At 37.6% G+C, this 12123-nt stretch overlaps 1 protein-coding gene across 2 annotated transcripts; it reads left to right on the plus strand.

Annotated features, from left to right (window-relative positions):
• Window positions 1–1769: 1769 nt before the first annotated feature.
• LOC108277775 (E3 ubiquitin/ISG15 ligase TRIM25) lies at window positions 1770–10710 on the plus strand. 2 transcript variants are annotated; one of them, XM_017490675.3, is made up of 7 exons: window positions 1770–2078; window positions 2662–3310; window positions 3776–3871; window positions 4637–4870; window positions 4966–5128; window positions 6265–6324; window positions 8850–10710. In XM_017490675.3, exons 2-7 carry the CDS (start codon window positions 2720–2722, stop codon window positions 9383–9385), a joined length of 1680 nt encoding a protein of 559 aa, XP_017346164.1. In that variant the 5' UTR covers window positions 1770–2078; window positions 2662–2719; the 3' UTR covers window positions 9386–10710. The 2 variants fall into 2 exon arrangements, with proteins under 2 accessions (XP_017346164.1, XP_017346165.1); XM_017490676.3 differs by having other exon boundaries at window positions 1771–2078; window positions 4966–5119.
• Window positions 10711–12123: the final 1413 nt, after the last annotated feature.

Genomic DNA, 12123 nt, shown 5'->3' on the forward strand with positions numbered 1-12123 from the left:
TATTGTGTTTCAATTCCTTTACATGGTTACCCTTGGCGTGTTTAGTATAAATACATCAACTTGAGCACCAGTGAGGATGACCTGAAGATAAATCTGTGGTTTATACAGTAGCACACTGTTGGCCTGTGAATACAGTCTTGTTTCTTGTAGAAAAGGACTTGGATGGTCACTAGATAGATTCCCTGGTGTCTATCAACTAAATATTCAACTAAAAATACATTTTTCACTTCTTGGATAAGTTCTGATTTCATTTGTATAATTTTTTATGTTTTCATCAAATATTTTTGTGAATTGGCAGCAACATGCAACAGTGGACAGAGGATTCTATGGTCTCATGCTTGTTAGTAGTATGCCACTGAGATGTCAGTAAAATCAACAGTTATTGTACTAACTCAACAATTATTGTCCTAATGAGAGCAGATTGAGGTGCAAATTCCCAGGATTCAAGGGCATCATCAAGGTCAAGTGCATGAATTATGCTCTTTTTTCCTCTGGGTGCATCTCAGCCAGCTCCCTAGTTCAGTAGTCAGGGCACTGATCAGGAGTCGGCCATTTTAAGGGCCATTTTGCGCAATCGTGAAATATTTCCAGAGCATTGGAATGTTCACCCTCTAACAAATCCCATAATGCACCGCAAAAACCAGGACACATCGATGCTCACTATGTTCCCTAACTGGAAATATTTTCTGAAGCCTGTAAGCTCAGAAAAATGGCAGACAAGCTCTCAGCCAACTTATGTCTACAAATGTAAGTAGCTTGGTATTCTTGCTGTAGCTCTCTTAGTTTTCCCCAGGAGGTCTCCCATCCAGGTACTGGCCACGTTCATCTCTGCTTAGTTTGAGTAGCAACCCAGAAGAGAGCAGCAGGGAGATATGGTGCTGGCTAAAGTAAAAGTTAAGTGTTCAATAGCTTACTGTGCACTATGATAAGTTTAAAAATAAAAATAAAAAGTTGTTCTTTTGGCATCAGTGTTTCAGATAGTTCTGCTCTTTTCACCTTCCAGGTGGACTTGATTTTAATCTTTTACTGTTAGGTGGTGAGGCCCACGTGGAGGGATAATACCAAACTGCAGTAAGGGAAAAAAGTGATTCAGGTTGTCCAAGAGGGCAGCTTTCACAACATTACAGATTCCAAGAACATGATGAAGTTTTGTTTATGTTTACTGATCACAGTCATGCTAAACCATCAGTGATCAGTGTAGAATGGGATCTTGGATGTAAAAAAAAATATATATATCTAAAACAATATTACCAGTTATCAAGCATTTCATAAAATTGACCACGGTATGACCACCAGGTGGCAGCATTAGATTTTTATTATTTAAAAAAAAAAATTTTTTTTCCCCCTTTCTTTTAGCATTAACAAGTTTTTTTTTTTTTTTGATGGAGATGAATCTGGACTCAGCCCCGGGTGGTTAACAGCCCAGCTAACGCCCATATTTGATTTTACTGATCCAAAACAAAATATTACGCACCTTCTCACAAATACTGTACATTACACTATTTACTTTGGCAGGTTCAACTGATACAAAATTGTAATTATTTTTTGCTTTGTTTTCATTACAAACATAATGTTAAATTGACTGTTAAATTGATTCTGAGCTATTGTTTTAATTCTTTCCAGTTGCACATTAACAGTTCCAGTTGCACAATTCAGCTCATCAGTTTCTGTGTAGGCAGAAGTTGCCTGGAGTGGCTTGTAGTGGCGGCTGGTCAGCAGGGGGCGCTGTGGCGCCGGCCACATTAATTAATTTTCACGTTTTTCTTTTTTTGCTGCACTTTATCGACGGTCCCTAATGATTCAGCACCGCGAGTGTATGGACTCTAAGAGAAGGTTCTGAATCAGGATTTTCTCGACTTCATTAAACAGTTGTAGTTGACTCTTCTTTTGATGATAAATTTATATGATGTAGTCTCACAATAGTTCGGCGTGGATGGGTGAGCTGTTCCTGAACGGTTACTGACCGGAAATGTCTGAAAATGAAACACAAACACGACACATAAGCTGCTGCTTTCTGGGAAAACGAAACCATAACGTCGTTTCCTTTCCTCCTTAACACCGAGCATTTCTCAGACCAGGTAAGACTCGTTTAGACTGTTCTTGAGGAATTTCAATGGTTCAAGGGGTGTACTCACTCATTTTTGTTGCCAGCGGTTTAGACATTAATGGCTGTGTGTTGAGTTATTTTGAGGGGACAGTAAATTTACACTGTTACACAAGCTGTACACTCGCTACTTTACATTGTACCAAAGTGTCATTTCTTCAGTGTTAGATAGAAAGATATAATCAAATATTTACAAAAATGTGAGGGGTGTACTCACTTTTGTGAGATACTGTATATATATATATATATATATATATATATATATATATATATATATATATATATATATATATATATATATATTAGAATCCTTCCATGAACTTCAGAAATATATTTTTAATGCCTTTTGTAATTACCTAATGGGCATCTATGGTTAAAGGACATTAGAGGTAGCAAGCATCTGTAAAGGTTATTAGGCATTCAGGTTATATTTATAACTTACATATTAATTTGACAGGTAAATTAGCACAGGTTTCCTTTCACACCATGACCCCAAAAAATCACTTTTCTGCCTTCGGTATGCCAGATTGATATATTGGGGGTTTTTTTTGTCATAGGTGCCCATTTTCCTTTGGCTGGAGACCTGATCAAATCCACCTGCTTTAAATAAGAAAAATGGCTGAAGCTTTAAAATCTTACTATGCAGAGCAGTTTAGCTGCTCGGTGTGCCTGGACATTCTGAAGGATCCAGTGACTATTCCCTGTGGACACAGTTACTGCATGAGCTGTATTAATAATGTCTGGTCTGGGTTGAATCAGAGCGCTGTCTACAGCTGCCCTCAGTGCAGGGAGACATTTTCTCCAAGGCCTGCCCTGAAGAAGAACACACTTGTGGCTGAAGTGATGGAGAAAATGAAGAACGCTTCAGATCAGGCTGCTACTTCTAATCAGAATACCTCAGCGTGCACACGATTGGAGTGTGACTTCTGCATAGGAGCCAAAAATACAGCTGACAAGTTCTGTTTGCAGTGTTTAGCCTCCTACTGTGAGCTTCACCTCCAGCCTCACTACGAATCTCCTGTGTTCATGAAACACAAACTAGTCCCAGCATCTGCGCAGGTACAGAAGAACATCTGCCCTCAACATGGCAAGCTGCTGGATGTTTACTGTCACGATGACCAACAGTGTATCTGTTACCTGTGCAAGGTACAGAGTCATAATGAGCACAAATCATCAACTGTGGAATCTGAGAGGATCAAAAAACAGGTAAATGCTGCTTGACTTGATATCACACAAACATATTGTATATTAGATGGCTTCCTGAGAAGTGGCTATATTAGAAAACCCTGATATCTAAAAATGGACTGGCTTTGTCCCACCTGATAGAGCAAACAGCTGTGCACTGGCTGCCAAATGGCAGAATAAACTTCTCCAGGCTGTCCAAATAGTCCATGTGGTCTTAAAGCTGCATCACCACCGAATGACATTGCTTCTGAGCTTGCTGATATCTTTAGACAACAAGTTGATAACAAAGCACTTCTGTAGATTGCACTAATATTACAATATTAAATCTAATCTAATGCACCTGTCTCAGTCTAATATACAGTACTGGACTGAGACAGGTGCATTAGAGCAGGGATAATATAGAAAAATGGATGCCTTTTTTTTTTTTTTTAAATAATCATTTAAAAAAATTGTTTGTTGTAAATGAATGTGGACGGAATTTTCCAGGATGCCTTGGAAAAGACAAAGATAGAGTGCCAGCAGATGATTGCTCAAAGAGAAGAAGGCCTAATGGAGCTCACCAAGGCTGTGACATCTATTAAGGTGAGTATTGACTGTAAGTCAGACTACTCCAAGAACTGCTTTTTAATGCTCTGTATTAAAGCAGTATTCTCTTTACTCTTTACCAGCAGATATCCGTAACTGTGATCGTCTTTTCACTTTCAGGTCCCTCCTCAAAACCCACCTTTTTCAATTAGCTTACTACAAAGAACATGTATTTATTGATTTATTTATTTACTAGTGATTTTTCGATTTTTGTCGATCTTTTACGTTCTTTTATTGTAAACTTGATTATGTCTGTAAGGTGTCCTTGAGAGTCTTGAAAGGTGCCTATCAATAAAATGTATTATTATTATTCTATTGGAGTGTAAAGATAGACAGCTGTTATCAGGCAAAAGTTGGATGGTGATTGTGAGTGAATCAGCCAGAAAGTTGAATACATGCAGATTTTTTTAATTTTATTTATAGTGTACTATTGTTTAGAGATGTTGTCAAATTAGATTATTTTGGCACTGTGCATGCTTCTTTCACTCCTCCACCATGCTTCTCAGTGCCTGTCAGCAGGGTGGGACGAAAGGGGGTGTAACCTCTGTGCCTTTCAGCCCCATTAAATGAGGCATATGATTGCACTGATTATTAAATTGTATTGAAGCAGCTATGAATCAGACTGAAAAAAAAATCAGCTTTTTTAAATGTAACAGTCCAACATTGAATTTTCAGATACACGTCCTTAGTAATACTTCTAATATAAACGTTGGGGCACGAGGGGCACATGGAGCCTTTACCACGTTGTCCCTGTCCTGTCAGTGTTTTGCGCAGGCAGCAGAGGAGGACAGTGAGAGGATGTTTACTGAGCTGATCGACTCCATGAAGAGAAGATGCTCAGAAGTGAAAACGCTGATCAGAGCTCAGGAGAAGACCGAACTGAGTCGAGCTGAAGAACTTCGCCAGCGGCTGGATGGTGAGCTCACAGAGCTGAGGGCACGAAATGCAGAAATGCAACAGCTATTATCGACAGATGATCACATCGATTTCATCAAGGTAACATACCGCACTGTTCGGCTAAACAAGCAGACTCTTATCCAATTTCTCCTAATACTCTAATACCATCCTTTTTGTTTTTGTGTTTTCTGTAGAAATACATTTCTGTCTCTGCCTTGCCCATGTTTAAAGACATGCCTTCCATAACCTGTGTGACTCATGATACTTCTGGAACCATCTCCATTTCTGAGGTCAAAGAACACCTTGAGGATGTTTGTCATCAGGAAGTAGCAAGGATATCAAAACAAAGTTTGAGAAGTATTTCATGAGCCAAACATCGGCATCCTAATATCGCCAACCATCTTTACCTGATAAAAGATACATGCCTACAGTTGCCCCGAAAAGTATTTGGACACTTAAACCACACTTACAAATGTATGAATTTCACTGTATTTGAAAACAATGTCAAAGCCAAGCACACCTTTCAAGCAAAACATTTCCCCAAAAATATATTGCTATGCATAAACGTCCATCCATCCATCCATTTTCCATACTGCTTATCCTGAGCCCGAAGCCTATCCCAGGGAACTCGGGGCATGTGGCAGGGGACGGGGTGGACAGGGTGCCAACCCATCGCAGGGCACAATCACTCACACATTCACACACTACAGACGGTTTGGAAATACCAATCAACTCATGTCTTTGGACTGGGGGAGGAAGCCAGGTCCCCATGGTGTGACCCCCAACCCCAGAGGTGTGAGGCAAACATGCTTCATTAAAGATGGAGCGGCTGTGGTTCAGGTGGTAGAGCGGGTTGTCCACTAATCGTAGGGTTGGCGGTTCGATTCCCGGCCCACATGACTCCACATACCGGAGTGTCCCTGGGCAAGACACTGAACCCTAAGTTGCTCCTGATGGCAAGTTAGCACCTTTCATGGCAGCTCTGCTACCATCGGTGTGTGTGTGAATGGGTGAATGATACACGGTGTAAAGCACTTTGGATAAAAGCGCTACATGAGTGCAGACCATTTAAAGATCACAATTACAGCGTTTTAGTATTTATTTTTCCATCCTTTGTTTCACAGAACTTCAACAACATCTAGGCATCTAGTTGTGGTGGAAGTTTCCAAATTTCGACCATTCAGTTTATCCGCACTAGAGCATCAACAGTTTCTTCTCCATTGTATCACATAGATGCATTATTGGGTTTAGGTCAGGGCTCTGGGGTGTATTCTTTCAAAAGAATGGCCGGTGCTTTGGATCATTATATAAATTATCCATTATTCCTTCTTAGTAATTATTGCAATTACTTTTAACCAACAGGTACCACAGTAATTTATAGAGCATGTATTTAGTCAGTTACCTTTAATTTTATGCATTTGCAACTGTGGTTTAAGTGTCCAAATGCTTGCCACTGTAGATGCTTATGTATTTGTTGTGCTGTTTCTTTTCAGTTAGGAACATCCATGTTGTGGAGCCTTCAGAGCCGGAGACCAGAGAGGACTTTTTGCAGTGTGAGTCAAATGTAAACTTTAGCTATAACACAATAACACTGAAGTAGCCATGCTTATCATAATAGAACAAAAGCCTTGCAGGGTAAAGTAAAATAGTATTGTATTTTGCAGGGGAGCTAACTGGCTTCTAGCATTTCACACAGGCTCCGACCAGAAGAGGGGAGATTTTTTGCCTTAACCTTCACAAAAGCTAGATAATAATTCTTTATCTCTGAGAAAACTGTGTAGAGTGTAAGGGTCAACATGTAGAGCATATGTTGTAAATAATAAATACAAAATTAAATATATGTAGTTTTACTTTCATTGGTTCCTGATTTTCAGACACCCTGTAGAGCAAGGGCCATCAGCTGGTGGACCGTGGTCCAGATATTTAGCCAGGAAAGTATTTCAGCAGACCAAACCATGTTCTGTAAAAAAGAACTGATATATTATAGGGAAAAAGTGGGCCTTAGTTCAGTGACCCTAAAGGGGAGCCATTGTGTGTTCCATAGTAGCTCCTCTGTTGCAGCTTGTCCAATCACATGCAATGTACCGTAAGTTCTGTAGCTGAAGGCAACTCATCGGATCCAAGACTAGGTACAATGCAACGCTGTAAAACTTTATGCTGTAAATTTACAGTAAAATACTGACTGCTGAGTCCTGTATTTTTACAGGTCTACTACTGTAATCAACATTTACAGTATAGTATTGTTAATACCAAATATAGTATCCTACTGTAATATCCACAGAATTTTATAGTATAAAAATGTGCTGTCTTAAGCAAGGGGATTGAATTATTTGTCATTAGATAGTTCAAAACAGTTACACTATTGTTATTTTTTACAACAGTGTAGTGGTAATATGAAACGGAAAACAACGTATTGTGAATTTTTTAAACATCTTTTTTTTTTAAAAGCAAAAAGCAGAAAATTGCCTTTTCTGAACATGTAAGCTGAAAGGCCAGCTGTATTTTCTTTTAATAAGAACATTTAAATAGCAATTAACAATTACAAATATATAACAATAATTATCTTAGGTCACGTGCCCTGTTTTACTTCAGGAAAAAAAAAGAATGCGCACAAAAATAATGCTTATTTATGATTTCTATAAAGAATTTATATATTGACAAAATAAAATCGTTCAGTCATTGAATTCTTTGCCCTGAACCTGATTACGTTATTTGTGAAATTGTACACAGTGGTCTTACGTCAGCACTGGATCGTCATCACATTAATCAGCCTGAAACGACAAAAAACAATGATCAAAACCTTGTCCAGAGCAAGGTGTACGAATGCTATATGGTAGCTTTTGCAGTATAATGTGAAGTATCAAAGTTACTGGGTGAAGAGTTGAGAACAGTAAACTGTTTGCTCAGGACTAAGCAAAAGCGCAAAAGGTTTAACGTTCCCAAGGTCAAACCATTCGTGGAAACAAAGTAGAAACACCAACGAAAAGCTCCATAAAAGATTGGCTTAGCATATCAATACTCAGACGAACAATTATTTATTCGTCTTCTCACGCTCCAGAGTCCATTTATCCAAATCAAAGGCACAAACTTTAGATTATTCAGACAAAAAATGATTCCCCTGTCTTCTCATGCAGCACCGTACGTTTATCCGGCATCACAGGCAAACTAATCCTTGAAAAGCTTAAAAGCTACACACAAAAATTCACATACCACTGGCTTATCTTATTATCATGAATAATTAGTTCTGGGTTTGTTTATTAAAGTCCCACTGACAAATCCAGTTTGGCTGCAGTACAGGCATAAAAGTCTGATCCTATCATCACATTAAACCCTGAAGAGTAGACATAAAACACTTAACGCATTGGGAGAGAAGTTCAAATGTATTTGCTGAACCTAGAAACTTCCAGAACTTGAAATGACCACGCAAAAAATAAATCAATCAATCCCAGAATGCAATGTCTCTACTAAAAACAGAAAACCGCTCTATGTTTACAGCCATCCTGTTTTGCTTTAGCTTTTATATTTATATATATATGTATATGTATTTTTAATGTTTACACTTTCTGGTCTGTTCCGTGAGCTGACAACATGGCTTGCTTTTATTTTTGTAATTCAGTGATGCAAAAAGAATCTTTAAAGACAAATTGACAGAGAAATATGCAGTTATTGCTAAATGCAAATCATGTCTCTAGTCTAAAGTGGTAATGTGAAGGTTTGGTAATGTGTAGTTGAGAGACTTTTAATTGTCAAGTACATACTCTTACCCATGACTGATATCACTGAGCATAAACTCTGTATGTATAGGAGGTATCATAATGCTTAATTAATTGTTCTCAATAATCCCACAGCAGTAATGCAACACTTATCTGTGAAACATATAAAAGCATAACAGGCTTATACATATTTTATATGTCATTGCGAAGGTAAAGCTGGAAAATACATTTATTACGCAATAACATACTTGATTTATTTTTCACGCTACCCTCCATGGCTTTTGTGTGATATAAAAGAAATTGGTAAGAACACATATCATGGATAACTCACTGATGTGTTTTTGTGTTTGTTAATCTTTAAACAGACTTCTGTGATCTTCATGTGGATCCAAACACTATCAACAATAGTCTTTGTCTGTCGGAGGGAGACAGAAAAGTGACCCAGTCTCCTCCAGCGCATCTATATCCTGATCATCCTGAGAGATTTGACTTTTTTGCAAATGTCTTATGTAAAGAGTGTCTTTATGGTCGTTGTTATTGGGAAGCTGATTGCAGGGGAAATGACTGGTCTGTAGCAGTTTCATATAAAGGCATCATGCGTAAAGGAGGCAGTGATGAATGTAGATTTGGGTTTAATGCTAAGTCCTGGAGATTATCCCGCTCTAACCAAGGACACTATTTCAGACACAAACTAATTATATTTAATCTTCCTCGTTTCAATTCAACAACTATTGGTGTGTACCTGAACCACAGTGCAGGAACGCTGTCATTCTACAGTGTCTCTGACCAGATGACACTCCTCCATAAAGTCCAGACAACGTTTACTGAGCCACTCTATGCAGGGTTTGGTGTTGGAGGTGGCTCAGTTGTCCGAATTCTGAAAAAAGCTGAAAAAATTTAATATTCAGAAATGTAATTAATAAAAACCACAACTCGTTAACTACAAGAATGCTATATACATTCAATTCAATTCATACAATATACAGTGCCCTCCACTAATATTGGCACCCTTGGTAAATATGTGCAAAGAAGGCTGTGAAAAATTGTCCTTATTGTTTAACCTTTTTACAACAATTCACAAAAATACTCCTTAAAAAAAATACCTTTGTAAAATATAGGTGTGCCACTATTATTTGCACCCCTATGAATTCATATGAGAAAAATATATTTAAAGTATATTCTCATTGATATTTTCCTTTTTTGTTATTTATTTAAAATTATTATTATTTTTTTTTTTTACACCTGGGCAGTTAGGAACAGGAAATTGCTCAACCATGACTTCCTGTTTCACAAGGGTATGAATATGAGGTAACACATAGGCCAAATTCCCATTTATAACAATGGCAAAAGATTGTTGAGCTTCACAAAATGGGAAGTGGCTATTAGAAAATAGCAAAAGCATTGAAAATTCCCAAAGATTACAAATACGTCAAAATCAGAGAAGGGTTAAAAAAAAAAAGCACTAATTTACATTACTTTTAGTTTTGATGAATAAGAAGCAATAGAGCATTACACTGAGCACAGTGATTGCTGATTGCCAACAGTTGTGTTAAAATCACTCAGGAATTGAGTACACACTTGCCTGATCCTGCATCAACAACTAATTTATCATATGTAGTCATTGTCATTACGTTATGAGCTACCAATATTCTCAAATTAAGTGTGCTGATGTTAACTGCTTCATCTATAGAGGACTTATGATGATGATGGTTTGATCAGTATGTTATCCGGATATATTATGATCCATCAATTATTGCGGAAAGCGAGAATGTGAGAGAATGTGCCTATCCTGATGCTTCATTGCCTTGTGTTTTATAGTGCTTTCTTTCTTTATATATTATACTAGATTAAAGATGGTCATAAATGTGATTAGTTAAATGGAGAATCATGTCAGTGAGGAATGTTAAATCAAATATCAATGCTTTTGGTGGCAAATAATCTCTTTTTAATAAATCATATAATTTCTAATATGATGTCTGGTTTTCTGTGCATAAGTGTAGCTGATTGTAAAACTACACAGAGTATTGTAATGGATTTTACTGTAAGGCCTTTAACATCTCTGAAGCTATATCCTAAGTCACGAGTTATATTTGGTTCATATTTAGATACTGCTGTGATTTATTTTAGTAATACGAGTAAGTGAAAAAATTTAAAAGGATTTTGCTAGATAATTCCCACTGTTTATGTAATCCAAACATTCATTAAAGTTGTCAAATGAACTCAGTCTATACTGTATTGTGAACTCATTACTCATCGAATCCATGGGTGTATGGGTGTGTGTGTGTGAACAATAAAGTTTTAATTTGAAATCTGACAGCCCTACCCAGTGCTGCAGGCCAATGTGGGCCTCTAATGTGGTGTAGATGGGTTATTTAACTACTTATTTAGCTTTCTTTATTTGGGCTAATGATGTGACAGTCTGCAGAGCCCTTATGAGCAAGGTGCACAGTAAACATGGGCCTTAAGTCTAGTTTACTTTGTGTACATTGGAGCACTACCCCAAATAAATAAATCAATAAATACTGAAATGTAAAACAATGTTTAAAAAATCCCACGTTTCCATGTCGAGAGTACTTTAATACACACAAATGTGTCAAAAGCATATATTTTTCACTTTAATTAAGAAAGGATGAATATGCAATATATATACAGTATATATTTCACATACAGTGTTTAGTTAGGCCGACAGCATTAGTATGTCAGTAGAGAAGAAAAATCACAGCGTTACAGATATTTTCAGTATTTTGTTAAGGAAATTGCTTTTATTTGTCAAATAAATAGTTAAATAATGGGCTTTTACTCATATGAATATGACCAAAATTAGGCCACTCTCATAATTTCCAGCAGTTACGAGGCTTGATAATTGTAGCCGTTACACTATATAGCCAAAAGTATGTGGACACCCGAGTGTGCTTTTTGAACATCCATTCCATCTTCTGGGAAGGCTTTCCACTAGATTTTGGATCATGACAGTGGGAATTTATGCTCATTCAACCACAAGAGCATTAGTGAGGTCAGGTACCCATGTCGGGCGAGGAGGCCTGGTGTACAGTCGGCATTACAGTTCATCTCAAAAGTGTTCAGTGGGGTTGAGGTCAGGGCTCTGTTCGGGATATTTGAGTTCTTGCACTCCAACCTTGGCAAACCATATCTTCATGGATGTTGCTTTGTTCACAGGGGCATTGTCATGCTGGAAAAAACATGGGCTACAGCATTCGTAGACATTCTAGACAACCATGTGCCTCGAACTTTGTAGCAACATGTTTGGGAAGGCCCTCATATGGGTGTGACGGTCAGGTCTCCACAAACTTGTAGTTATATAGTGTATATGACAAGACTGAATACAAAGACTTGTTTGTATTTCCTAAAGCGAAAAATATAGAGGAGCACACGAAGACAGAATTACACAGGCTGTCCGGGAGAGCGGGTGTTTATGGGAAGTGTAGTTTTCACACCGTGATGGTACTACAATCCAAAATGGAAACTATTATTTGAAACTATTAAGAAAAAAACACGCATAGCTTAAATTATAAATATAATGTATAATTCATAGCCTTATTAAAAAAAACAACAACCAACCAACTAAAAAACAAAACAAAACAAAACAAAAAAACCCCGTGATTAAAAATGAGCAGACGA

The sequence above is a fragment of the Ictalurus punctatus genome, chromosome 17, assembly GCF_001660625.3.
Source record: "Ictalurus punctatus breed USDA103 chromosome 17, Coco_2.0, whole genome shotgun sequence".
NCBI lineage: Eukaryota > Metazoa > Chordata > Actinopteri > Siluriformes > Ictaluridae > Ictalurus > Ictalurus punctatus.

Coding starts and splice junctions, on each gene's coding strand:
- LOC108277775 (XM_017490675.3), top strand. CDS start 2,720: ATGGCTGAAGCTTTAAAATCTTACTATGCAGAGCAGTTTAGCTGCTCG. Junction 3,311..3,775: donor CTGAGAGGATCAAAAAACAG/GTAAATGCTGCT, acceptor GGAATTTTCCAG/GATGCCTTGGAAAAGACAAA. Junction 5,129..6,264: donor ATCAAAACAAAGTTTGAGAA/GTATTTCATGAG, acceptor GTTTCTTTTCAG/TTAGGAACATCCATGTTGTG.